The sequence below is a fragment of the Chelon labrosus genome (assembly GCF_963514085.1).
Source record: "Chelon labrosus genome assembly, chromosome: 23".
NCBI lineage: Eukaryota > Metazoa > Chordata > Actinopteri > Mugiliformes > Mugilidae > Chelon > Chelon labrosus.
The window spans coordinates 19678108-19701206 of record NC_140356.1 but is presented as its reverse complement, the minus strand read 5'-3'; the positions used below and the strand labels follow the sequence as shown (position 1 = coordinate 19701206).

Genomic DNA, 23099 nt, shown 5'->3' with positions numbered 1-23099 from the left:
TTTAGATTTTAACTTAAAGCTTTAAATATAATATGTATTTTTTTCTATTTTATAGATTTCTATATTTATATTTATATTGGGAAAAACATTTTAAAATTAAAACCATTGATGGTAATAAATATGGTGTGACTTGTGGCTTGAGAAGGTTACATTCCTGACATTTAACATCTGAAACTTTTATTTATATATATCATTTTTATTTTGTAGATTTTGTTGTTATTTTGTTGGGTTTTTTTTGTAGATATGTTTATCTTTTAATATTTATAAATAATTAATTTTATGTTATTTTATGTTCATGTATGTGTTTTTGGTGCAAGAGAGCTTCCAGATTCCTATATTCATTCATTCATTCATTCATCTTCTGTACCCGCTTATTCCTGTTAAGGGTCGCGGGGGATTCCTATATTGATAATAATAATCTTTTCTAATTTTTTTGTTTTTATCAGCTGCTATTTCACGCTACTGGAATCGTTTCTGAATGTTTATTTGTTTTTGTTTAGTGTTGTTAATATTCTTCCACATACTTTCTGATTTCCAGCTTTTTACATTTATTTATTTTTCCTTCTTTTTGCACATATGAGCTTCCGTATTTATTTTGACCGAGCATCTGTTTTCTTCTTTTGTCCCATCTGGGCCTCCATACCATAGACTGTATAAAGATGGACGACCAAACAGCTCCTCTAAAGTGAAGCCAAAACAAGTAGAGCTTCCCCTGGTGGCTGGCTGCAGTATAGGTCATAAGCTCCACCCCCTTCATGTTAGTGGGCGGGACTTGGGCCAAACTAAAACACTAAAATATACATCAAATATTTTTTTAAGGATGGTTTCTGTCATTTTACGTAGTTAATATAATGTTGATGAATGTTCAAGTGTCAGTTTTTCTGATAAGTTAGTTATTTAATGTTATAGAATCAGGATGTGACGTCGTGATGACTACAAATATCCATGCCAACCGCTTAATGAAGTGGTCCCATGTAACTGGTGGAGGTACAGCAGAGTGTAGTGTTAATTTAATAAAGACACGAGCGAGTCTGACGGAAATGTGGGCGTGTCATCGACAACTGCGTGACTCCACCCTCGGACCGTACTGCGCAGACTCGGGCTTCAAACTCGCAAGATGGCGCCGACGTATCCCCGGGAAAATGTTTGGCTCATGCGGAGGGGCCGGGACGTGTCGTCCATGTTTACATACAGTCTGTGCTCCATAGCAGGTGTACAGGTAGTCATTTATTTAATTAGAAGAAAATCTGGAGGTGAATCGTCGTCGATTAGTGAAGTGACAAAAACAAATCCGCACTTTTAGCAGAAAACACACGATTTAAAATAAAAACACCCAGTGAGAGGATGAAGAAGTCTTCCTGTCCTCGGCCTCAGGTGAGACACAGTCTGTTTGTTTACCTGTATTTGTGTATTTGATCAAATATTGAAGGAGTTGAAGGAGCCGAATTAGCCTTTAGCATTAAATGTTTGCAGACAGGTGTCAGTGGATTAATGTGAAGCTGAAGAAAAGTTTAAAATGCGACGGTTCTCCGTTAAGTTCTCAGCTGCTGTGTTTTCAGACGGTTTCTTGGCGGATTTTAATCTAAAAGAGTAAAAACAACTTGTTTACTTTAATTCAGAGAAATGAATCATGTTTAATGTTTAATGTTTAATGTTTATTACAGTTAATCAGTTTAAATGTGTCTGAGATGAATCAGGACAACACCGCCCCCTAGTGGTATGAGCTGGATCTGAACATGTTCATCAGTTCAGGGCTGGAGACAAATCAACCTTCCTCCTCCTCCTCCTCCTCCTCCTCCTCCTCTTCATCCTTCTATTTATTCTTTCTGCTTCTTTTTCTTCCTCCTCGTTCGTCTTCCTTATCTTCCTCCCCTCTCCTCATTCTCCTTCCTCCTCTTTCTATTTCGTCTCCTCTTCTTTCTCCTTCTTCCTCGTTGTTTTTCTTCCTCCTCCACCTCCTCCACCTTTTACCTTCTCCTCTTCCTTTCCTCTTTTTGCTTTACGTCCTCTTTCTTCTCCTTCCTCCTCATTTTGCTTCCTGCTCCTACTCTTCCTCCCCTTCTTTATCCTTCTTCCTCCTTGCCCTTCTTCCTTTTCTCTTCTCCTCTTTCTCCTTCTTCTTGTCCTTGCTCCTTCTCCTTTCATGTCTCCTCCTCTTTCCTTTTCCTCTTTCTCCTTCTTCCTCCTCCTTTTACCTTCTCCTCTTTGTGCTTGTGTTTCCACTTTCCTCCTTCTCCTCCTCCTTTTTCTTCCTCCTTGTTTGTCTTCCTTATCCTCCTCCTTCCTCCTCATTTTGCTTCCTGCCCCGCCTCCTCCCCCCTTTCTTTATCCTTCTTCCTCCTTCTCCCTTCATTTCTTCTTCTCCTCCTCCCTCTCTTTTGTCCTCCTTATTCTCCTTCCTCATCCTCCTCTTACCTTCTCCTGTTTCTCCTTGTTTTTCCCCTTTCCTCCTTCTCCTCCTTCCATTTCCTCTTTCTTCCTCTTCCTCTCCTTCCTCCTCATTCTGCTTCCTGGTCCACCCCCTCCTCCCTCGTCCTCTTATTTCCTTTTCTCCTGCCTCCTCTTCCTCTTTCTCCTTCCTCATCCTCCTCTCACCTTCTCCTCTTTGTGCTTGTTTTTCCCCTTTCCTCCTTCTCCTCCTTCTTTTTCCTCCTCCTTGTTTGTCTTCCTTATCCTCCTCCATTCTCCTTCTTCTTCTCCTTCTTCCTCATTCTGCTTCCTGGTCCACCTCCTCCTCCTCCTTCCTTTTCCTCTCGATTCTTCCTCATCTTCCTCCACCTTTCCCTTTCTCCTCTTTCTCTCTTTCCCTGTTCCTCCTCCTCGTTCGTCTAACTTATCCTCCACCCTGCTCCTCTTTCTCCTTCTGCCTCTCCTCTTATTTCTTCTCCTCCTCTTTCTCCTTCCTCAGGTTGTTAAACATCCTGGTCTTCTTCTTCTACTGAATCAGTTCATTCCTGTCAGTGAACTTGATGGACTCTTCTTCTTCTTCTTCTGTTCTATTTCATGTAGTCTTTGTCATCGTCCCGTCCTTCCTTTAACCATCAGATCTTCTTGTCTCTGATCCGTCTCTGAGTCAGACGGTGAGTCTGTGTTTGATGAGTAACCCTCAGTGTGTGTCCTCCACTCATTTCCACTTCCTGCTGGAAGCGACGAGGACGATCAATTATGTCCTGGGGAGACGGAGACGGGGACGAGGACGAGGATTTATTCATTTGGTCATTTGTGCTCAGGTTTCTGTCCATGCTTGGTGTCTTTTTTTTAGCGTCTTTATTGAGTCATTGGTGGTTTTATCTTTCTTTGTAGCCGTGTTAAATACATTTGTTGGTTTTACGTCCATTTCCAGTTGTTTTGATTGTGTTTATGTTCTTATTTGATTCTCTTCAGGGTTGTTTTGGATCCATTTCTGGGAGTATTGTGAATCATTTTCAGTGTTTAGGTGATTTTTATTGCTAATCTATTGTTTGTGGTTGTTGGGGTTTTATTTTTATTTCAGTTTCTGATGGTTTTGTTATTATTTCTAAGGTGTTCAGAGGCTTCGTGGTCTTTTGTTTTTGATTGGTTTAAATCTTAGTGACGAAGGATTTTATATAACCTTAGAAGATGTTCATCAATGAGCTATAAATGGACTGTGGTGTCCCTCAGGGTTCTACTTTAGGTCCTGCACTTTTTAATCTTTACATGCTGCCACTTGTTAACGTTGTCAGGAGGCATGGCTTCAATTTATATCGTTATGTAGATGATACTCAGCTTTATTTTGCCGTTTTTTTTTTTGCCGTTACCTTTGCTGTGGTTTTATTTCTCAGCTTTTGTTGGTTTTACACCCATTCTCTGTTCTTTTAGCTCATTTTATTTCTCGTTTGGGTCATCTGGGCTCAGTTCTGGTGGTTTTGTGCGTCATCGTTGTCATGGTGAGCTGTGTTTTCGATGGTCTGGTTTCTATTTGTAGACTTCAGACTCATTTTGTGACGGTTTATAGTGTTCCTGTCCATATTTGGAGTCTGTTTATGTTTTAGCTGTAGGCGTGGCTTTGTGGCGTGGTTGTTTGCGGTGGTTTTGTGCGTCATTGTTGTCATTTTTTATTGTTTTGCACCAAACTAGAAGCTAATCTGTTCATTTGTGGTTGATTTTATTTCTTATTTCAGTAATTTGAGGTCAGTTTTTGTGCCTTTATGTCCTTTTTGCTTCTCTTTAGGATTGTTTGTGTTTATTTGTGAATCATTGTGAGTCTGGTTTTGGTTGTTTTGCCTCCAGTTGTAGTTGTGTTGTGTCTTTTAGTTTTTATTTGTGGTTTTGTTGAACGTATTTGTGGCCTTTTTGCTTCTCTTCGAGGTTGTTTTGGGTCAGTTTTTGTTGAGTTTGTTCATCATGGTTGTTTTGTGTCTCACTGTTGTGTTGTTGCCTCTTTACATGATGCTGCTTACGTCACTTTGTGGTGGTTTTGTCTCATTTTGGTGCGTTGTTGTTACTTTTTGCTGGTTTTGAATCTTATTTTGTTTTATAGTTGTGTAGTTTTATGCTCCTTTGTTTGTTTCCAGTCGCTTTCTCTTCTCATTTATCATGTTGTGTTGCTTTCTGGTGTCTTGCGTCTTGTTCTCAGTCATTTCAGTTTCATCATTTCTGGTGGTTTTGGTTCTTTGTGTCGTTTTGTCATAGGTTGTGTTTCATTTTGGTCGTTTGTTGATTCAGTTTGTCTTCGTTGAGTCTGTTTACGTTCGTTTTACATCTACTTGTGAGAGTTTTGTTCTTCTTTTGTGTAGTTTTCCATCTTTTTGTTCTTGTTCTTCATTTTGTTTTGTTTTGTGCTCGCGTCTCTTCCTCAGATGTTTCCTAGATCAGGGGCCTCCTCTAACTCCTCGGGGCCCTCGTCATCTAGTCGTCTCTGGACCTTTTTTAATCTTTTATTAATTAAAACAACAAACCAATTAAAGTGATTCTCGCCGTCGATTGTGTCGAGGTTTGAAATCCACAGTGGAGACGCTCCCTGAACAGCGGGGGGTGGGGGGGGCTGTCAGATTCTCCTCCCTCTCCTCCTCCTCCTCCTCCTCTCTCTCCCAGCTCGTCTTCCTCCTCCTCCTCCTCCTCCTCCTCGTTTCTTCTCGCTGCCGTTCAGTGTCTCCTCTGCGTTTCCTCCTCTACGTCCGATGAGAGATGGGATGTGGTAATTCATCTCCAACCAACAACGCCAGGAGCAGCAGCAGCTCTGGAGGTGAGGAGCTCAGTCTGGATGCTTCATCTCCTCCAGGGGTTTGTTTCTGAGACGTCTGGGACGCGTTTATGACCGGATGCTCTTTGGGAAAATGACCACGCTCGCGTCCGTCCATTTTAATCCTTTATAGACGTGAAGTTATGAGCTTTTTATTGGAATCATTGTCAGTGTTTGTCAGGTTTTGGGTCAAGTTGCGTCTTATTTGGTGCTGGAGTCACATATTTTGTCTTTTGTTTTTACTTCTCAGCGTCTTTGTGGTTGTTTTGCATCAGTTTGTCGTCAGTGTGGTAGTTTTATTGTCACCTGTTGATCATTTTACTTCTTATTTTGAGTCTTGTTTGAGGTAATTATTGTGGATTTTGTGTCTGATTGTTGTTGTTTCCTGTCAGTTTGAGGCCGTTTGTGTTTTTGCTGAACGTCTGTGGTCGACTTCGTCCCGTTTGCTTCTTATTCTGTTTATTTTATTAAAGTCATTTTGTGTCTTGTGGTTGTTTTGCTGCTGTTTGAGGCGATTACGGTGGATTTTGATTGTCCTGCGTCCCTCTGTGGTGTCTCTGTGTCCTCGGCTACTAAAATGAAAACAGACAGACGTGTACAGATCCAGTTTTCTCATGTTTTTTGCCTTTTTTTGTCGTTTTCAGTGAGTTTGTGGTTGTTTTGCGTCAGTTTGTCGTCTTTTTTGTCATTTCGCTTCTTACCCTGGTTGTTGTGAGTCACTTGGTGGTTGTTGTCATATTTTGGTTGTTTTGCGTCTCAGTGTGGTTGTTTTATCTGTTTGAGGTCATTCATGTAATGTTTTTTTGTCAGATTTTGGTCTTTTTGTGTCTCGTTGTGGTTGTTTCCTGTCGGTTTGAGGCCGTTTGTGTTGTTTTTGTGCGTGTTTGCTGCTTCTGTTGTGTCTCCTAGTTGTCACGTCTCTGTTCGTGGTCATTATTCTGGTTTGTTTTGGTTCGTTTCAGTCGCTCTGTGTCTCATTTTGGTTGTTTTTCGTGGCTCCAGATCATTTTTGTGAGTCTTTGTCGTCATTATTTGTCAGATTTGGATCATTTTGGTTCTTTTAAATCTTCTTTAGTCCCTGGTTAATGATCAGCAGGTCGTAAGAATCTCTACTTTGATGGAAACCAGTCGTTTATTTCTGTCCTACAACACAAGTTGTCTCCAGTTTGTCTTTTCTGGTCTCGTGGTCGTTGACCGTCAGTGTCAGATCATAGAGGACATAACGTCTCTGTCTCTGTCTCTGTCTCTGTCTGCAGGTCACGTCGAGCTCTCATCAAAGCCGTGAGTACAGTTTGATCCTGAGTCGTGTCTCGCTGCCGTTTGACCTTTCTCTGAAGTCCCCCCCCCCTCCCCCACACCACCACCACCCGTCCACTTTTGATGTTTGTGTTTTCAGGTTGGACGGGTCGCTGCCTGACGACGAGGACGACGACAGGAGGAAGTGAGTGGTTCAGACTTTCAGAGTAAAAGCCTTTTTTCTTGGCGGAAGGAAGCGTTGACGGTTTGTGTCCGTGTCCCGTCAGGAACTACGGGGGCGTCTACGTCGGACTTCCTCAGGACCTCAGCAACGTCCCTCAGGTTCAGATCGGATCTCTGAGAGGTAACGTCTCCGGTGATCGGTCAGCCTGTTACCATGGAGATGGAATCAGGGGATGTGACCAGAGACGCGTGTTCACATTTAAACGGTAGCCAGGGTAGGACTTTACTGAGGAAGAGGAGGAGCTACTGGAAATAGAAGGAAGGAAGGACAGACCTGTTGTTGATTAGTAAAGGTTACCATGGTTACCGCCTCTTCTCCTGATTTAAATCCAGTCCCAGTGTTTAAACCGTTTCCTAACTCCAGATATAACCTCAGTTTCCTGTTTAATCTCGGGGGGGTGTGTGTGTGTGTGTGGGGGGGGGGGGGTCTGTTGGTGTTTGTTGTGTTTTGATAATTTAATAATTAATCAGATTAAATCTTAAACGTGTCTTCTTCTTTGTCGTCTTGGTGTTTGTTGCTGTTGTGTCCTCAGAGACAGACAGAGACTCGCCGTCCCTCAGGAAACCTCTGTGGGGAGACGGACTGTGATTTTAATGAAGAGCCAGGTCTGAGCATGCTCAGTGTGAGTGACGGCCCCCACTTCCTGTTTCTCTTAATGGGAACCATGTCAGCAATAATAACCCCCCCCCCCCCCCCCACAACCCTCTGTTTGTTGTCTCAGCTGAAAACATCAGGTCAGAGTTCAGATGAATGAATGAATTTAGTCTCTAACTGTCCAGCTGTCTTCTAACGATGTAAATATAGTTTAATTCATTTCCTTGTCTCTGGAGGTTCTACAGGAAGGAGGAGGAGCCTATAGATCACACGTTCATCAGCTACCGTCTCTAATGAACTCGTCTCGTCTCCAACTTCCTGGTGATGGACGTCTGATCCCTGAACTCATAGAGTAGAAGAAGAAGACGACCAAGATGTCTCCACGTCTCCATGGTCTCTGTCCACATGGGTTCCATCTTGGTTCTTCTAGTTGTTCTACGTCCTGATGTTGAACCCACGATGGATTTATTCTTATCAGCGTCTGGTAACATCTGGATTTCAACCAATAAGAGACATTTAGTTGTCAACTAATTCATCTCCAGGACGTTCTGAAGACCCGTTCTTGTTTCAGCTTTAATCATTATCATTTGTCAGATGATTTAGTTCAACTACACTTTAGATTCTGTTTGCTTTCCACAGCGTCACCGGCCTCTCGTGGTCAGACTCTAATCTGAACATGAGTCTGGATACCTGGAGGGAAAGTCTTCAAGAAACCCCTTCACGTCTTCGGGCTAGCCTCCAGGCTAACGTTTCATTCTGTTCTGTGAATATCGTCCAGTTAGCATCGAGCTGTGTTTCAGTGGAGTACTGCTGGCTCCGCCCCTTTAGGCTGATTGTAATGAGTTCCTGGAGCGCTTTGTGCTATCTACCAGTTAGCATGTTAGCTAGCACTGATCATTCTTTACATAGAAGAGCAAGCTAACGCTGCAAATTCAGATGAAGTGTTTGACTACTGTTACTCTTCTGTCCATCACCACATTAAGCCCCGCCCCCAACAGATAGACTAAATGTTTGTTGGTGGATTTGTTTGGTTTTTTGTCGTTCAGAGAATCAGCAGGTCAACGCTGAGACGTGTCGCTGCTCGACCTGAACTCACCTGCTGTGGTTTGGTTTTTTATTTTTCTTTCGTTGCGACTGAAAACCAGCAGGAGCTCGTCTCGGCCCCCGGGGGCCACATCAGTAGGGTGGCTCCTGCTGAGAGGTGACGTCTCCTCGGAGCAGAGTTGATGATGGTTTTAGTGGAGAGATTAGTTTTGTGTTTGATCAGGATCCAGGTGTCTTGATTAATTCATTTTAGAGCCCACACCCCCCCATGGTGTTAATTTACTAACTAATCAACTGTTTTAGTATTTTTGAACATCGTGTTAATAATTTTCTGAATTTTTCATACGTATGTAAATATTATTTGTGTTAATTGTCTCATAGATTGATTGAGAAGAGCCTGTAAATGACTCGTCTTTAAATAAATAAGAGCAGAACTGTGAAGGCTTGTAGCTTTAGTTTTGTAATTTAGAGTCGTCAAAGATCCAAGACGCGACGTAAACTGTTTACAGGTAATTTTGGTCAAATTCTCTCATTGAACAGAAGCAGAATTAATAATTAACAGCTCCTCTTTCCAGTTTATTAGTTTATTCACAGAGAGCTGCCACTGGTTTACTGTGATACTGAAGAGAACTTAAAACCTGAGAATTCTCAATGAGGTTCTGAATGGGCTTTTTCTTTTCCTTGTCATTTCCGTGCAGGTTTGAGGTGAGCTTGTTCTGGACGGACGACGAGAGTCGATGTCTTCAGGAAACGTAAGTCTGTCTTTACTGGACTCTGTAGCGCCACCTGGTGACGAGTAGAAGGTAAACCTAATCTGAATAAGGTTTAAAAAGCAGGATAATTAATAAATCATAGTTTTTAAATTAAAGTTTTCAGGCGTTTATTAGATTTTTTTATAAAAAAAAACAGGACGCCACTTTGAAAGAAATTATTAGTTGTAGTTTTTATTTTAAAAAAGAACAAATACATGTTTTTGGAACAAACAAACAAACTCAATAAATATTTCATTTGAAACCTTTTGATACAAAAGTTCATCGTCTGACGTAGAAAAGCAGAACAAACCACAAACTGTCGACTTGAACGTCACAGCTGCATCAAAGTGTTTCAGTCGCTGAGGTCTGAGTGGTTTAGATGTTTGACTGAAGGAGGAACGTTCCTCACGTAGAACGAAGCTTTGACGTCCTCCTGTTTTCTCATTGGTCACTGTCGTATGTTTATATAGTTTTAGCACTGAGGTGATGTGTTGATAAAGTTTTAATGTATATGTACACAGATCTGCCACAACATTATGACCACAGTGTTCTGCTGGGAAACTTCTGGACCTGGCATTCATTGGTGTGGATGTTACTTAGACATGTAGCACCCACCTAGACCAGACCAGGTCTCCTGTCACTGGTCATAATGATGTGGCTGATAGGTGTACAGCTCTGTCAGTTCATGTGAGTATCTCCTGATCTCTAACCTACTTCCTGGTCTCTCACCCTTCGTCTCTCTCACACAGACCCCTGACTTCCTTTCCTGACGACCACTTCCTCTCCTGACGCTAACTTCCTGTACAGCTGTGACAGGTCGTCCGGCTGCGGCGCCTTCGACTCCGGCGTGCAGGGGACATCGAAGTCTGACGAAGCCTGAGAGTTTGGAAGCTCCTCCGCCTCTGATTGGACGACGACGCCGCCCTCGCCGCTCTTCACGTCTCCTCCTCCTTTTGGTCTGAGGATTATGGTGTCGGGTAAATTTGAGTCGGTGTTCTGTGACGAGTGACTGGACAGAGAGGCCGACAGCGCCAGGCTCAGGTGCTCGTTGCTTTCAGGAGCCTCTTCATCTTCATCGTCGCCGTCGCTGCTGAAGAGCTCAGGCGTCTGGGAGTCGGTCATCCTGGACGGCGCCGAGCAGCAGGATTGTGATTGGCTGTTCTGGCTGTCGGGCAGCGTCTCCGTGGTGAAGAAGTCCTCCCACTTCGGCTCCGTCTCTCTGCTAACCTCCTGCTCCTCCTCCTCCTCATCTTCCTCTTCTCCGTTGGACTCGGTGCAGTCGACGTAGTTGCGTGGAGCAGACGGGGCGACGGTCGGAGGTAACGACTCCTCCACACACACAGGGGGCGCTGTGGTCCCAGGACGGCTCTCTACAACCAACAAGGTCTCGTTTAGTGGCTTTTAAAAGTCAAACTGATCATTATATTATATCATATTATATTATATATTTATTTACTGAATCAAAGTCGTACCTGGTTTCACTTCCTGGTTCAGACTCATCTTCTTCCTCACTGGTGCCAGGTCCAGACCGTCGAACAGATCGTCTTCACTCTCAGAGTCTGAAACACAGAGAAACACCTTTAAATGGAAACTGATTGGTCTGCTGAGAACCAATCAGACGCCGCCGACCTGTTCTGACTTCCTGTGTTACTGTTGCTAGGCTGGCCAAACAACCTGTAGAGTTGACCCCTGTTCTCACCTGACGACCTCCAGTAGTAACGTCTGTGACTTTAATCCCGCGTGAGTCGGCCATGTTTGTAGTTTTTAATCACCAACCATGTTTCTGCTGACACACAGGTCCTCAGATAAAACCAATCCGGTGTGAATCAACGTCTCTGTGAGTTTTTATTTAATTTTTAAAAGGTTTTGTTTCTTTTCATTTAATGACGAAGGTTTTGTTAGAAATAAAGAGTCTGGACAGATGTTAGGACGAAAAGTCAACATGTGGCTGACGTCTTTAACAACATTTACAAACTACACATAAATTAAATCTGCTGCTACACATCTAACCGTCCTTCAGAAACTAATTCTACTGACGGTTTACGAGGCCACATGTTGACTTTTCATCCTAACATCTGTCCAGACTCTTGATTGATAACAAAACCTTTAAATGAAAAGAAGCAGCTGATAAATAAATAAATAAATAAAACTCCTCCTAAAACCACAGAGATGTCGGTTCGTTTCATCTCAGGAGAAACATGGTTGTAATTAAAAACTACAAACATGGCCGACCTATGACAGGATTATAACTTACGAGAGGTGATCAGGTGAAACTAAAACAACTAGTGACACGTCTGCGTTAGCCTACCTAAAGGTCGGAGGCGTCTGATTGGCCGTCAACAGACCAATCAGACGGCCAGTTGAGTGCAAACTGTTTCTTTTAATCTCTTATTGGAGCTGCTGTATAGAAATGAGACTAAATAAACATTTTGTTTTAGCAGAGCTGTGATGGTTTGTCAGTTTTTTTATCCAGATGCTAACGAGCCTCTGAGCGCCAGGTGTCGTGTGTGTTGTGGTGTTGTGTGTTGTTACCGTATGTGGGTCGCTCCACCCTGCTGCGTTTCAGGACTCCCAGGGGTTTGTAGACGAACGCCGCCTCATCAGAACGGTTCCTGCACATCAGCTGCAGCCTGAACACCAACCACAGTTTCATCAAGGTTTTCTACTTATATTTATTTATTTATTTATTTATTTATATTTAAACCAGAGCTCTACTCACATCTGTGAGACCTCGGTGAGCGTCCGACCGATGGGGATGACGCTGGGGTAGATGTTGACGGGTCGAAGATACGACAGGAAGTCTTTAATCTGGACGTTGAGAGGAGCTTTATGAAGAACTATAATAATAAATAAAAGGTATTAACGGTGACTGTGTTCTTACCTCAGAGTAGGAGGAGTGGAAGCTGAAGCAGGCTCTGTAGGAACTGGATCCTGTTCTGGAATAAAAACAAACAAACAGACGCTTTAATAAACTAAGACCTGTAGAGATGTTTATGTCTTTGTTTGTTTCTTTACTTTATTATGACGTTGGTCTTCTTGGTCCTCTCTCCGAACCACATGGTCGACGGTTTGATGCTGATGATGCGTAGCGGCGTCCCGTCGGGGGCTGTGCAGCCGCACGGTAACCGGTTGCCTTGGAAATACTCCTCGTCCTAAACACACACACACACACACACACATTAAATAACATGTCGCTCTCCAGACAGATGAGTTTAACTCAATGTGGTGAAAATCAAACCAGACCTTTGGGTGTCGACAGGCGTGAATCTGCGTCCGGCGGTCGGTCGTCACGTAGCTCAGGATCTCCGGCATCTTCTTGAACATGGCCAGACTGTTGACGTGGATCTGTGGGAAACAAGTTAAACAAACTAATGGTTAAAGTTTTATTAAAAAAAGATGAAATGTAGGAGTAAGTTTAGCTTTTGTGGCTAATTTGTTTTGTCTGAGTGGACTGGTGAACCAATCGTTTTCAGGTTTGACTGGAGCTAGATATCAGTCTGATCCAATTATTTTAAAAATGCCTGGACTGGTCCCAATACTGATTTGTATTTGTGTACATTTTGGCAACTGACATGATTAAAAGTAGCCGAATTATCCGTTAGCATCTCCAGTTTGACTTCCATTAAAGCATTTAGAGACATTATCTCTGGATTACTATAAAACTGAAGAAAACATTAAAATGTGATAATTTCTAATGAAGTTCTGAATGGTATTTACTATGACTTCTAAACCAGTTTATTTTCCAGTGGGTATCAGAGATAATGACGTCCTCTGGTCTCAGTGTTTGTTCCAGTATTGTGTGTGTGTGTCACCTGTGTGTTGAACTCCTCTCCCAGGTTGGTGAACAGGTATTCGTATCCGTACGCTGCTTTACAGTTGAGCCACACCACGTGATACGAACTCTGGCTGATCCAGTTCCCGATCAGCTCTGTGATGCCGTTCAAACAGACTTCCTGAAAAAACACAACACAGAAGTTGGATAAAGCTTTAAGATGCAGAGACATTCAAGGAATCCCACAATAAGTACAAACTTACCCGCGTGGGTATTTGATAGAAGCGTGGGTCGTAGAAAGTGGAGTCCAGATAAACACTCTGAATGTCTTTAACTCTGTGAAACATGAAAACACTGGAGTCAAACAGAGGAGAAATAAAAGATGGAGGATGTAAAGATGTTGATCAGTGACCGACCTGCTGCCAGAGTGAAGATATTCTATTCTGGCTGCGTCTCCAACTGCCAACCTGAAGTCTCCGGTGTACAACACGTTTCCTTGGGAGCCTTCGAACAGGAACCTACAAGATAAACAATAAAATTATTGGTTTAAGCTCAAGGGAAGAGCTACTGTCAGCTGTTAAATTACTGGTTTATATACAGCTTTAAAATCCTGTCTTTGTGTTTTAACTCACATGACGGAGCCGGGACAGTGACCTGCAGGAAGCAACGTCACCACAATCTCTTCTTTCTGTCACACAAACACCAAAAAACAAATATTAACAACTGAAAACAAGGATTAAAATGCTTTTACAGCTCCCAGACATGAACAGATGATTGATTATCTTGAATAATAGTACATATCTGACATATTTCCTGCTTTCTGACTCCTCTACAAGATTAGTAAATACCTCTCCTGACGCTTCGTCCACCAGTGAAATCTGAGTTGGGCTCTCCAGCTCCAAAGGAACCTGAACAGATTAGTCACCAGGACAAAAAATAAAAATACAGATTCCACTTCCTTTAAATCCTGATTTGATTCTTGTTCTTAATTAGTCAGAGTAGACGAGAGTGAACTTACAATATATTCCTCCCAGAAAGCATATTTAGGATTGTTCAGCAGGATCTCTTTGGTCACGAAGGAGCAGTAGAGTCTGACGGTTCGACTGAAAACAAAACAGAAAACAGTCAAATCGTGGCTGTGTTTGAGTCACGGACCTGAAATATAAATATTTTACTACTTCTGTTACCAACAGGATGAATTCTGCCTCCTCATCTTATTCATGCATCCTATCATTTATCCTACCTGTATATATATTAACTTCTATCCCCATTTCTTTTGTACATATGCAAATCTAGTATATTTTTTGCTTATATTATTTTATTTACGTCATTAATTTAATTTATATTTTATTTTAACTATCTTTCACCTAGTTTTTTTAAAGTCTCACAATTGAATTATTTTTTTTTTTTAGAAGCATCGTAAATATTCGCGTACTTTAATTTGTGGTGCGTTTGGACGAGATGTCTCATTTTTATATTAAAAAAAAAAAAAAAAAGAAGAGGGAAAGAAAGAAACATAAACTCAAGTTTGGTTTGTTAATTGAGCCAACAAGAAATTTTACAATAATGACTTTTTGAACATGTAAAGTTATGAATTCTTCCTATTGACTTTTTTAATCAAATTTTACAAATGATAAAATCTTGATGTTTGTCAGAATTTCAAACTTTTATTATTTTATAGTTTTGACTCTTATCAGAGTGTTTCCAGTATATTTCCATATATTTCAGATCAGCTGAGCAAATATTTTATGGCTGTATTTTCTCTTATTTTATAAATTTTTATTTTCATGGTTGTTTCAACCTTTTCCTTTTAAAAATAATTTTGACACTTGTAAAAAAAATAATAAAAAATAACGTTTACAGTCCAGATATAGTACATTTTGTAGATTTTTATTTTATTTTACTTGATTTTTTTTAATTGATTTTTTTTTTTGGGGGGGGGGGGGCACAGAGAGACACTTATTATGTGGGTAACGCTTTTTTTCCAATTGTCTTTTATTTATTTTTTTAATTATTTATGATTATTTTAATCTTTTCAAATGATTCTGACAAAATTTTTATGTTAAGAATTCAGATCTCGTCAATTTTAATAATTTGAAACTAGTTAAAATTACCATAACTTATCATGTTGACTTTTATTTTTTTGACACACATTGTCCTCCATACCTTTACCATCAGCTGTTATGATGCCGTAACTGTGTTGACTGAATAACTTCAGTTAAAATAAAACCAAACTGTTTTCACCTGAACTGTAGTTTTCTCTTGAGATGAGGTCCTTTTAGTCCTTTCATGTGATCTGAGGACGAAGAAGATTAAATATTACTGGTTTTAAACAAAGACCGGTGCTAATGAGGATGCTACGGCTAGCATACCGAAGATGCTACCGCTAGCATACCGGCTAGCATACCGAAGATGCTACCGCTAGCATACCGGCTAGCATACCGAAGATGCCGAGGATGCTAGCATACCGGCTCACCTTTATGGCAGTGTGAGAGGAAATATGCCCGGGCATGTAGGTTCTCCCTGTCGAACCGGTCCAGAGAAATTGTGGGATACTCCTTCATTCGACCCGCAAAAGAACTCATCTTTCTGCCGTTTGGTGATAAAATCTAAAACTAACTACGTTTTCAACAGAGACAACAAAGTTATCATCGTCTGTGTTTGTTTGTTTGTCCGTCCCGCCCACTGAATTGAGTTCTTCTTCTTCTTCGCTTCTTTTCGTTGTAGGATCAGTGCTCTGGGACTGGTACCGCCACCTACTGGCAACTACCGCTAGTGACATTTTATATTTACTTCAGTTATAAATAATTATTAAATTATTAAATATGTTTAGATGCTTTAATTAATTAAAGCTTTAATCATTTACTTAAAGTATTAAATAAAATACTTTAATTCATTCCTGTTAATCTGTTTTTCTGTTGTTATCACGTTTTAATTTGCGTTTTCTCATTATTTTTTTATTCTAGTTATTTTTTAGTTAACTTAGTAAATTATAATTTTTTATCTAATTTTATACAAAAATGAGCTCTAATTTGCTAACTTTTAACTTTTTATCATTATTTCAACCTTCATCCATACTATATATATATATATATAAATAGATGAGTTTTTATCTAAACATTTTGACTTTAATAAAATCTAATCCACTAAATCAGAGGTCTTCAACAGGGGGTCCGCGACCCCTAGGGGGTCCGCGGAGGTACTGCAGGGGGGTCGCGAAAATGTTTTGATTGATTAGACATTTTTTTATATTCACCTCCACAATTTTTTTTAAACACACATGAAGTTCTTTTTAAATGTTATACAGCTTGGGGATTATGGGGAAAAGAATCAAGGCTCTAACTATTATATAACATATATTTATGGGCGATTTCCTGATAGTAGTGATCATAAACGGCAACAGAGTCAACCATCTTGATGTAAATAAACGATCTATGCTGCTGTGCCATACTATAGGACCGGTTTAATATAAAACACAATTTTATACAATATATATATATAAGTAGGGGGTCCCCGCTCCATCTCTCCATCAGATTGGGGGTCCTTGGCCTGGAAAACGTTGAAGACCCCTGCACTAAATCTTGAGTTTTTATTGTAACTTAAACCTTATTTGTTTGGATCAATTTGCCTTTTTCATATTCAGAATCAGAACATTTTTTTATTTCTTGACTTTTTAGACTGGGCAATTTTAACATTTACAATTTTAACATTTACAATTTTTTACAATATATATTCAAAACTAAATCTTATCAAGTTTGGATTTTTTTAGACTTTTTTTTTTCAGACTTTTAAAAAAATAATTCTGACCTCGCCATTTTTGACGTTTTATTATTATTAAAATATTTGATAGTTAACGTTTAAAATGACACGTCGTCTGGCGCCATCTTGTGGACGTAGATGGAAAACATTTAGTTGTTGGCGCGTGAGAATACAGGAGAAATGTTTTATTTATCAGACTATTTTATTTATTGCACTGATTTAAACAAACATGCTTCTGGCAAAAATATAAAATAAAAACATATACAATTCAAGTAACGTCCTGTGATACAAATAACGTCCAGTGGTATTTTTTATTTCCAAATATATTGTGCAGAAATTGAGTTTAAATAATTTGATCCATAGAAAATAGACTTTTAACCACTTTAAAGACTGATTATTACTATTACTGTATTTATTTATTGCTGTTCTTTAAACAATGAATGATGATATTGATGAACAAACTCAATATATTTAGGTTTTTTACTGTCTATCAGATAAAACAAGACATTAAAACACATATCTGAACTATTTTACAAGTCAAACCATTTATTTAACAATAAAATCTAATAAATAAATAATAAAACAGAAAGAGAAATGCATGAATGTGCATTGAGTATTTAAATTCACCCACCATGTTAACTGTAATAACACAGAATGATGAGATGACCACATTTGACCCATTTCAGTGAAGGCCACAGTAAACCAGGCTGAGTTGAGTTTATTTATGAAAAACGTGACGTGAACATTTCTTTTGCAGGGATTAATCTCTGGGCCTGTCACACTCTCCTCATGTGATGCTAACACGAGGGTTGAGATTACTACGGAGCTCAGTGCACAACACATTTATGAACATTAAAGTGTAATTAGAAAGTAAGGTGAAGCTGATGTGACTGGACGACGGATCAGCCCTGCGACAGCAAAACGGGTAAGACATATATTAAACGGAATTAACTTAAAGTTATTTAACATATTTTATGCTTCAGTGCATCTAAAGTTTTATTTTATTAACAGAATGAAACAACTAGTTTGTTTTTAACCATTTAGCTTAAAAAAATACATAAAACTGCCTTTATTCGCAGAAAACGACTAAAACTGTAAATATAGTGTAGAGAATATTCAGCCTCATACCAAAGTCCATTCACAATTTTGAGGATTTAAGGTATTCTCTTAAATGTATTAAGTTGCTATACTTGAAGGCAAAAATAAATAAATAAAAAATAAAAAATATTAGAAGATCTGAACCAAAACAGAATATAAAAATAAGAAGTCAAATCTGCCAAAATTATTACTAGAAATTATTGCCCATTTTCAATAAATTGCCTAACATTATGTTGATAATGAACTTATTCTTAAGAAAAAAAAATGCCGACTTGTACGCTGGAATGTGACATTTAAAGATACTGCTTAATAAATTAATGTACAACATTTGTGCCTGTTAATAACAATAAAATACTTAAATAGTTTGTTTTCGGCATGGAGTTTGGCGTGCTTTAACGATCATGAAATCGAAGATAACGGGCTTAAAGTTGTAATTTATTTAAATAATTTACAGCTATTGTGTAGTTTTTATTGCTCCCTGATAGTACAATGTAGTTTAATTACTCACAGTGTGTTGGAAATTTCTTAAAAGAGCACACAAAACAACTCCGTGCGCTGATAATCCGCCCTTAAATCGCTTGATTTTTGAACGAAGTTCGGCGAGCTACGTCAGTGCGCCTGCCCAGCCGGAGCGCTAGGTGCCGGTCGGCTCAACAGTAAAAACGCCTTTAACGGCTTGAACCGGAGCTACCGGGCTTATTCCCTTTAACTCTGACCCGTTTCTGGTCTTCGGTTGAAGTTATGTTTTCAGCGGAGTCAACGCAGGAACTCTAAGGCGAGTACATTTGTAGTAAATCCAGCGGCTACCGGCGTCTTTAGCTGTGTTTTAAGTAAAGATTCTTCTCGAGCTCGTCCACACAGTTAGCTTAGCTCCGTTAGCATCCCTTAACAGTTGGCCTCGCAAAGCTCCGGTTAGCTAACATTACTGAATGCACCTTTAACGTTATGACTTATCTCGACAGTTTGTACATATTTAATTATCTCTGCGGCGGGATATAATAATATATAATAAATATTAGCGGCGTGTTCGTCCCGTTTCGGTAGCATATGCTTAGCTGCCCCGGGGTACGATAACTTGACACGGCTAACTGTTTGCTTAAAGTTAACTGTGTTTTCTTTGCTGCGGCTAAGCTAAGTGCTAAGCTAACTGGTGAAATTGAAGTGAATCGTGATTGTTTTGGGGCGTGTTATTAGTTAGCAATCAATGTTTTGACTCTCTTTTTAATATTTTAATAACTTCAGCTTCTTGTTTAATGAACCAAATAAAATAAATGTGTAGTTTTCTGTTTGTTGACAGTGTTTAATGGTCAGATTGAGCAATTTCTGGATATTGATTTGTTTGGAAAAGTGGTTGAATGACACGATAAAAGCTGCCAACAACGGCTCTAATGGATTCATTATAAATGTCATGTATAATTTATGTTTATGTTTTGTTTTCACTGACATTTGAGGCCTTGAAGGGTGGTTTAAAGTGATTCAGAATACATAAAAGTACATTTAAAGTGAATTTATTTGTAGTTTTATTTCATTATTTAGCAGATTACTTGCTTCCAGCTTCTTAAATTCACCTTCTGTAAGAGTAAACTCAATATTTTAAGACATAAAATATAATATTTCATCATAAACCATAGATTCAGACATTTATTCTGATTTTACGTCCATTTATTTAAAGGTTCCCGGTGGTTTAAAGTCTTCTCCAGGCTCACGTATGTGTTTTCTCGCTGGTTAAGTCGTGGGATCTCTCTCTAAGAAGCCTAGTGAATCACAAGGCTGCGGAGGAATGTAGCTTAAGGCCAGATTTCTGACGGTTTATAATGACGCTCTTGTTTTTCTTTTTTTTTTCCGCTGAGAAAGCTCTGAGAGGGTTTTTTATTTCCTTCCCCACCGCCTCCTCACCCAGAAAGGAAGACGAGTTGGTGTCAAACTGTGAGGAAAGACGTTTTTAACACATTCAGACGTGTTGTGAGCTTTAAAGGTGCCTCTGCTGTTGTAATTCTCTCTAAAAGTGACAGACTTTAGTTTAAAGTTTGTGTGTTTTGCATGTGTCCAGGTGTGGAAACAGAAAGAAGGATGTAAGCTTAACTTTCCCCTTTTTCTTTCTCGCATAAATTAAAACTCGCTTTCACAGCAGCAGGTGTCTGCAGCTCCATGAAACAACGGAAATAACGCACCTGGTTTCACAAGCTTTGTGTATTTAGAATAAAGACACGAGATAAAAAAAACAACCAGATCATTTTGTGGCGCAAACGTCGATAAAAGAACCACAAAGAGAAAAGTCTGGGGGCTGAAGGAGTTTTTTTGTCTGATCTGATTTCGAGCTTCCTCTTTTCATCTGTCGCCATCTTCAACATTTACTCAGAAGATGGAAGCGGCTGAGGTTTATTGTTGTTGTTGTTGCTGCGTCTTTAAAATAGAGGAAGAGCTGAAGCTGCAGGAACTACAGTAAAAATAAAATCAGTTTTATCTGCGTTTCATCAGCAGCAGCTGACCGTCGCTGAGAGAAAACCACTTCCTTCCTCTTGTAGTAAAACCGTCGATAGATAAAAATATGTAAATGTAATCTGCTGTTCAAGTTAAAGTCAGATTAAAGCAAATTAAAGGGCTGTACCTGGACATTTGTCCTGGCGTCTCGCCGCTGGGAGCTGATTCTGCTTCTATAACTCTTGTCTTTTAACTCGTCCCGCCCCACAGGTGAATCAAACAGCCCACCTGGCCCGGGACAGTCCGCCCTCCGCCATGTCCCCAGCGGCGTGTTCACGCTGACGGCCTCGTCCCCGACGCCGTTCGCAGGGAGGCCGCCGGTGCAGAGCCGGCTAGCATGCGGCGCTGGCCCGGCGTTCCCAGGAGGAGGCGGAGCTGCTGAGCGCGAGTCCGCCGAGGCGACCATGGACGACTTCTCCACCCGGACGTACGGCACCAGCGGCCTGGACAACAGGCCTCTGTTTGGGGAGACGTCGGCTCGGGTGGGGACCGTTGCCCCGCTGCTGTTTGGACTCGTTCTCTGGACGTTCTCTGAGTTTTAAACGCCGTCTCGTTTCTTCTTTTCTCACAGGATCGGTTCATCAACATTGCAGTGGGGGGGGTCACGTCTCTGGTTGTTCTGGTACGTTCCCCGTCACTGGCTGCTGTCGACCCGCTTTAGCTGTTGCCCACTTCCTGTTTACACCACTCGCAGCTTCACCGCATCAGCTGCCACCACCGTGATGTGCTCGGCGTCCAGGACTGAAGACGAAGACGAGCTCAGATAGATCGTTTACTCGTGATTGTTACTAATTCGTCTCTCGGTCTCTCAGGTGACGGTGATCTGCTCGTTCGTGTTCCCTGCGATACCTCCACGGCCGCTCAACATCTTCTTCGCCGTCTGCATCCTGTTAGTCTGTGGCTCCACCATCGTCCTGGTAACGCATCCACCTTCTCCTTCTCTGTATGTGGTGCTAGCGTCAGTTAGCTAGCTAGCTCTGCTAACTCACAATCTCCTCCTCCTCTTCCTCAGATATACTGGTACCGGCAGGGCGACCTGGAGCCTAAATTCAGGAATCTGATCTACTACATGCTGGCGTCCATTGTGCTGCTGTGTCTATGTGCCAACCTGTACTTCCACGACGTCAGGTAAAGACGATGAAGAGGAGGAGGAAGAAGAAGGGATGACATGGCCTTGGTGAAAGGAGCTACAGAGTGGAAGGACTACGTGCAGAGAGAGACGAACCAACAGACATTTGACCAAAAACAAAACAACAAACTTCCTTCTTTCTTTTTGTTTTTTTTAAAAACACATTTCTCACACTAGCTTGAACTTTTTGCAAAGGATTGTGGGAACAGGAACCGGTGAGGCTCAATGGTTCCAGTGGGATGATGTTGAATTATGCAAACACACGTCAACAGCAGCAGCAGCAGCGTAGGAATCAGGACGTCCTGGAAGCTGCCTGGAGGACAAACTTCAAGATGTTTACACGAGCGTCACGAGAGGACGAGACGATTAAACAGTTAAACGAAAAAAAAAAAGAAAAATCATCTGTTATTTGAAATGTGTGTTGTCTCAAAGGAGGACGGGTCCAACTTTACATTAAACACAACGAGAACTGGAAGATTTTTAGCTTTAAATCTGCTCATAAAACGCGGTAATAGACCATTCAGAAGTTGCTTGAGATTTGTTATGTTTTTAAGTTTAAGTCAGAGTCGCAGTAAAGCAGCGACGTTAATCCGTGTGTTTATGGGTTGGCTTCAAACCGGAGCTGCTAACGGCTGATTCAGCTGCTTTTTAAAGGTGTTTCCTCCTTAAAACCAGAGAGAGTCAGCTTCAGAGGGGGTTTAAATCAGATTGACTCTCTGGATTGGGATGAAATCGCCTCCTCTGGAGACGTAAATCAAGTCTGAATGAATCTTATTGTCAGTAACGATGCGTTCGAGGGCAGACAGCAGAGTGGCTTTCTCCTTTAAACTGGATTCAAGCTTGTAAACGCACACACACGGCTTCTGTTTATGTTTTTCTTTCTTGCTTCTCTGGAATTAAATCATGTCCAAATCACTTAAGAGGATTTAAAATTAGATTTAAACGACACAATTCTTTCCTGCACTAAATCAAACTTTTGTCCCGAGCCGACGCCGAGTGAGCGCTTCCAGACTTTAGCGCTTTTAATCCAGATCAGAGCTTCTAAGTTTGAGAAAAGAGGAAAATAAAATAAAATAAAGTGTTTGTTTTGGTAGAAATGGACAAGACGAGGTGAAGGTGGGTTTAAAACCCTTCAGGGACAAGAAGAGCAGGACATCAGGTCCTTTTTGGGGCCGAGAACAGAAACGAGACGAACCACGCTGCGTTCAAGTCGATTAAAAGCAGCTCCGCTCAGATTAACGCCGTCCTCCGATGGTTCTGGTCTTATTTACGGGGCTTATTGACGCTATTCTTCATCACCTGGTGCGACTTGTAGCGTCAGACTGTGAACTGCATCTTTTATTTTGATTTTTTTTGCAGCCGTAGTTTCTTCTTCGTTTTTTTTTTTCCCCGTACTGTAACTGACAAACAGAAAGCGGGAGAACGAGCACCGTCTTCTACCAGAAGAGCCAACGTCACCACAACCTTTAGGATTGTCAAAGCCATAAGTTTCTCCTTTTTTTTTTTTTTTTTTAATTTAATATTTTATGGAATAAATAATTGTGTACCCTCACTGACTCCTGCACTTGTTGTTTTCTTTTCAGCTGGGCGACCAGATTTATTTAATTTAATTATTTTATTTGCATTTATATTTTTATTTAATAATATCCACAAGATTTGACAAATTTAAATTATATTAAATGTGATTTTTTATTTTTTAATATTTAAACGTTGGATAAAAAATAGGGAAAAACTACCAAAAAATTAATTTATAATATTCAGTTTATTTATTTCCTTTACAGTTTGGT

General features: G+C 40.5%; 3 protein-coding genes across 4 annotated transcripts; 2 read left to right on the top strand and 1 right to left on the bottom strand.

The window, feature by feature from the left end:
* Positions 1 to 1153: 1153 nt before the first annotated feature.
* Positions 1154 to 7013, top strand: LOC311508897 (uncharacterized protein; the record flags this gene model as incomplete). Its single annotated transcript, XM_084573887.1, has 5 exons — positions 1154 to 1219; positions 1344 to 1374; positions 6460 to 6484; positions 6600 to 6644; positions 6727 to 7013. The coding sequence occupies 5 exons, from the start codon at positions 1154 to 1156 to the stop codon at positions 6890 to 6892; spliced, it is 333 nt and encodes a 110-aa protein (XP_084430013.1). The 3' UTR covers positions 6893 to 7013.
* A 2271-nt stretch (positions 7014 to 9284) lies between these two features.
* Positions 9285 to 15539, bottom strand: dclre1c (DNA cross-link repair 1C, PSO2 homolog). Its single transcript, XM_084573184.1, has 15 exons — positions 15322 to 15539; positions 15090 to 15141; positions 13864 to 13948; positions 13694 to 13753; positions 13478 to 13533; positions 13262 to 13363; positions 13109 to 13181; positions 12886 to 13026; positions 12317 to 12418; positions 12089 to 12225; positions 11955 to 12009; positions 11793 to 11881; positions 11606 to 11703; positions 10546 to 10632; positions 9285 to 10443 (listed from the first exon to the last, which is right to left on the bottom strand). Exons 1-15 carry the CDS (start codon positions 15428 to 15430, stop codon positions 9815 to 9817), a joined length of 1875 nt encoding a protein of 624 aa, XP_084429310.1. The 5' UTR covers positions 15431 to 15539; the 3' UTR covers positions 9285 to 9814.
* A 1713-nt stretch (positions 15540 to 17252) lies between these two features.
* On the top strand, positions 17253 to 23033 carry tmem243b (transmembrane protein 243, mitochondrial b). Of its 2 annotated transcripts, none has more exons than XM_084573574.1 (5): positions 17253 to 17529; positions 20394 to 20665; positions 20755 to 20805; positions 20996 to 21100; positions 21196 to 23033. In XM_084573574.1, exons 2-5 carry the CDS (start codon positions 20588 to 20590, stop codon positions 21313 to 21315), a joined length of 354 nt encoding a protein of 117 aa, XP_084429700.1. In that variant the 5' UTR covers positions 17253 to 17529; positions 20394 to 20587; the 3' UTR covers positions 21316 to 23033. The 2 variants fall into 2 exon arrangements, with proteins under 2 accessions (XP_084429700.1, XP_084429699.1); XM_084573573.1 differs by lacking the exon at positions 17253 to 17529 and adding an exon at positions 17833 to 18477.
* Positions 23034 to 23099: the final 66 nt, after the last annotated feature.

Excerpts from the sequence above, each read along its gene's own strand:
- dclre1c (XM_084573184.1), bottom strand. The coding sequence starts at position 15,430 with ATGAGTTCTTTTGCGGGTCGAATGAAGGAGTATCCCACAATTTCTCTG. Across the intron at positions 13,949-15,089 it reads AAGAGAAAACTACAGTTCAG|TCGAACCGTCAGACTCTACT; the intron begins GTGAAAACAGTT and ends TTTTGTTTTCAG. Across the intron at positions 10,444-10,545 it reads GAACCAGGAAGTGAAACCAG|AGAGCCGTCCTGGGACCACA; the intron begins GTACGACTTTGA and ends TGTTGGTTGTAG.
- tmem243b (XM_084573574.1), top strand. The coding sequence starts at position 20,588 with ATGGACGACTTCTCCACCCGGACGTACGGCACCAGCGGCCTGGACAAC. Across the intron at positions 20,666-20,754 it reads TTGGGGAGACGTCGGCTCGG|GATCGGTTCATCAACATTGC; the intron begins GTGGGGACCGTT and ends CTTTTCTCACAG. Across the intron at positions 21,101-21,195 it reads GTGGCTCCACCATCGTCCTG|ATATACTGGTACCGGCAGGG; the intron begins GTAACGCATCCA and ends CCTCTTCCTCAG.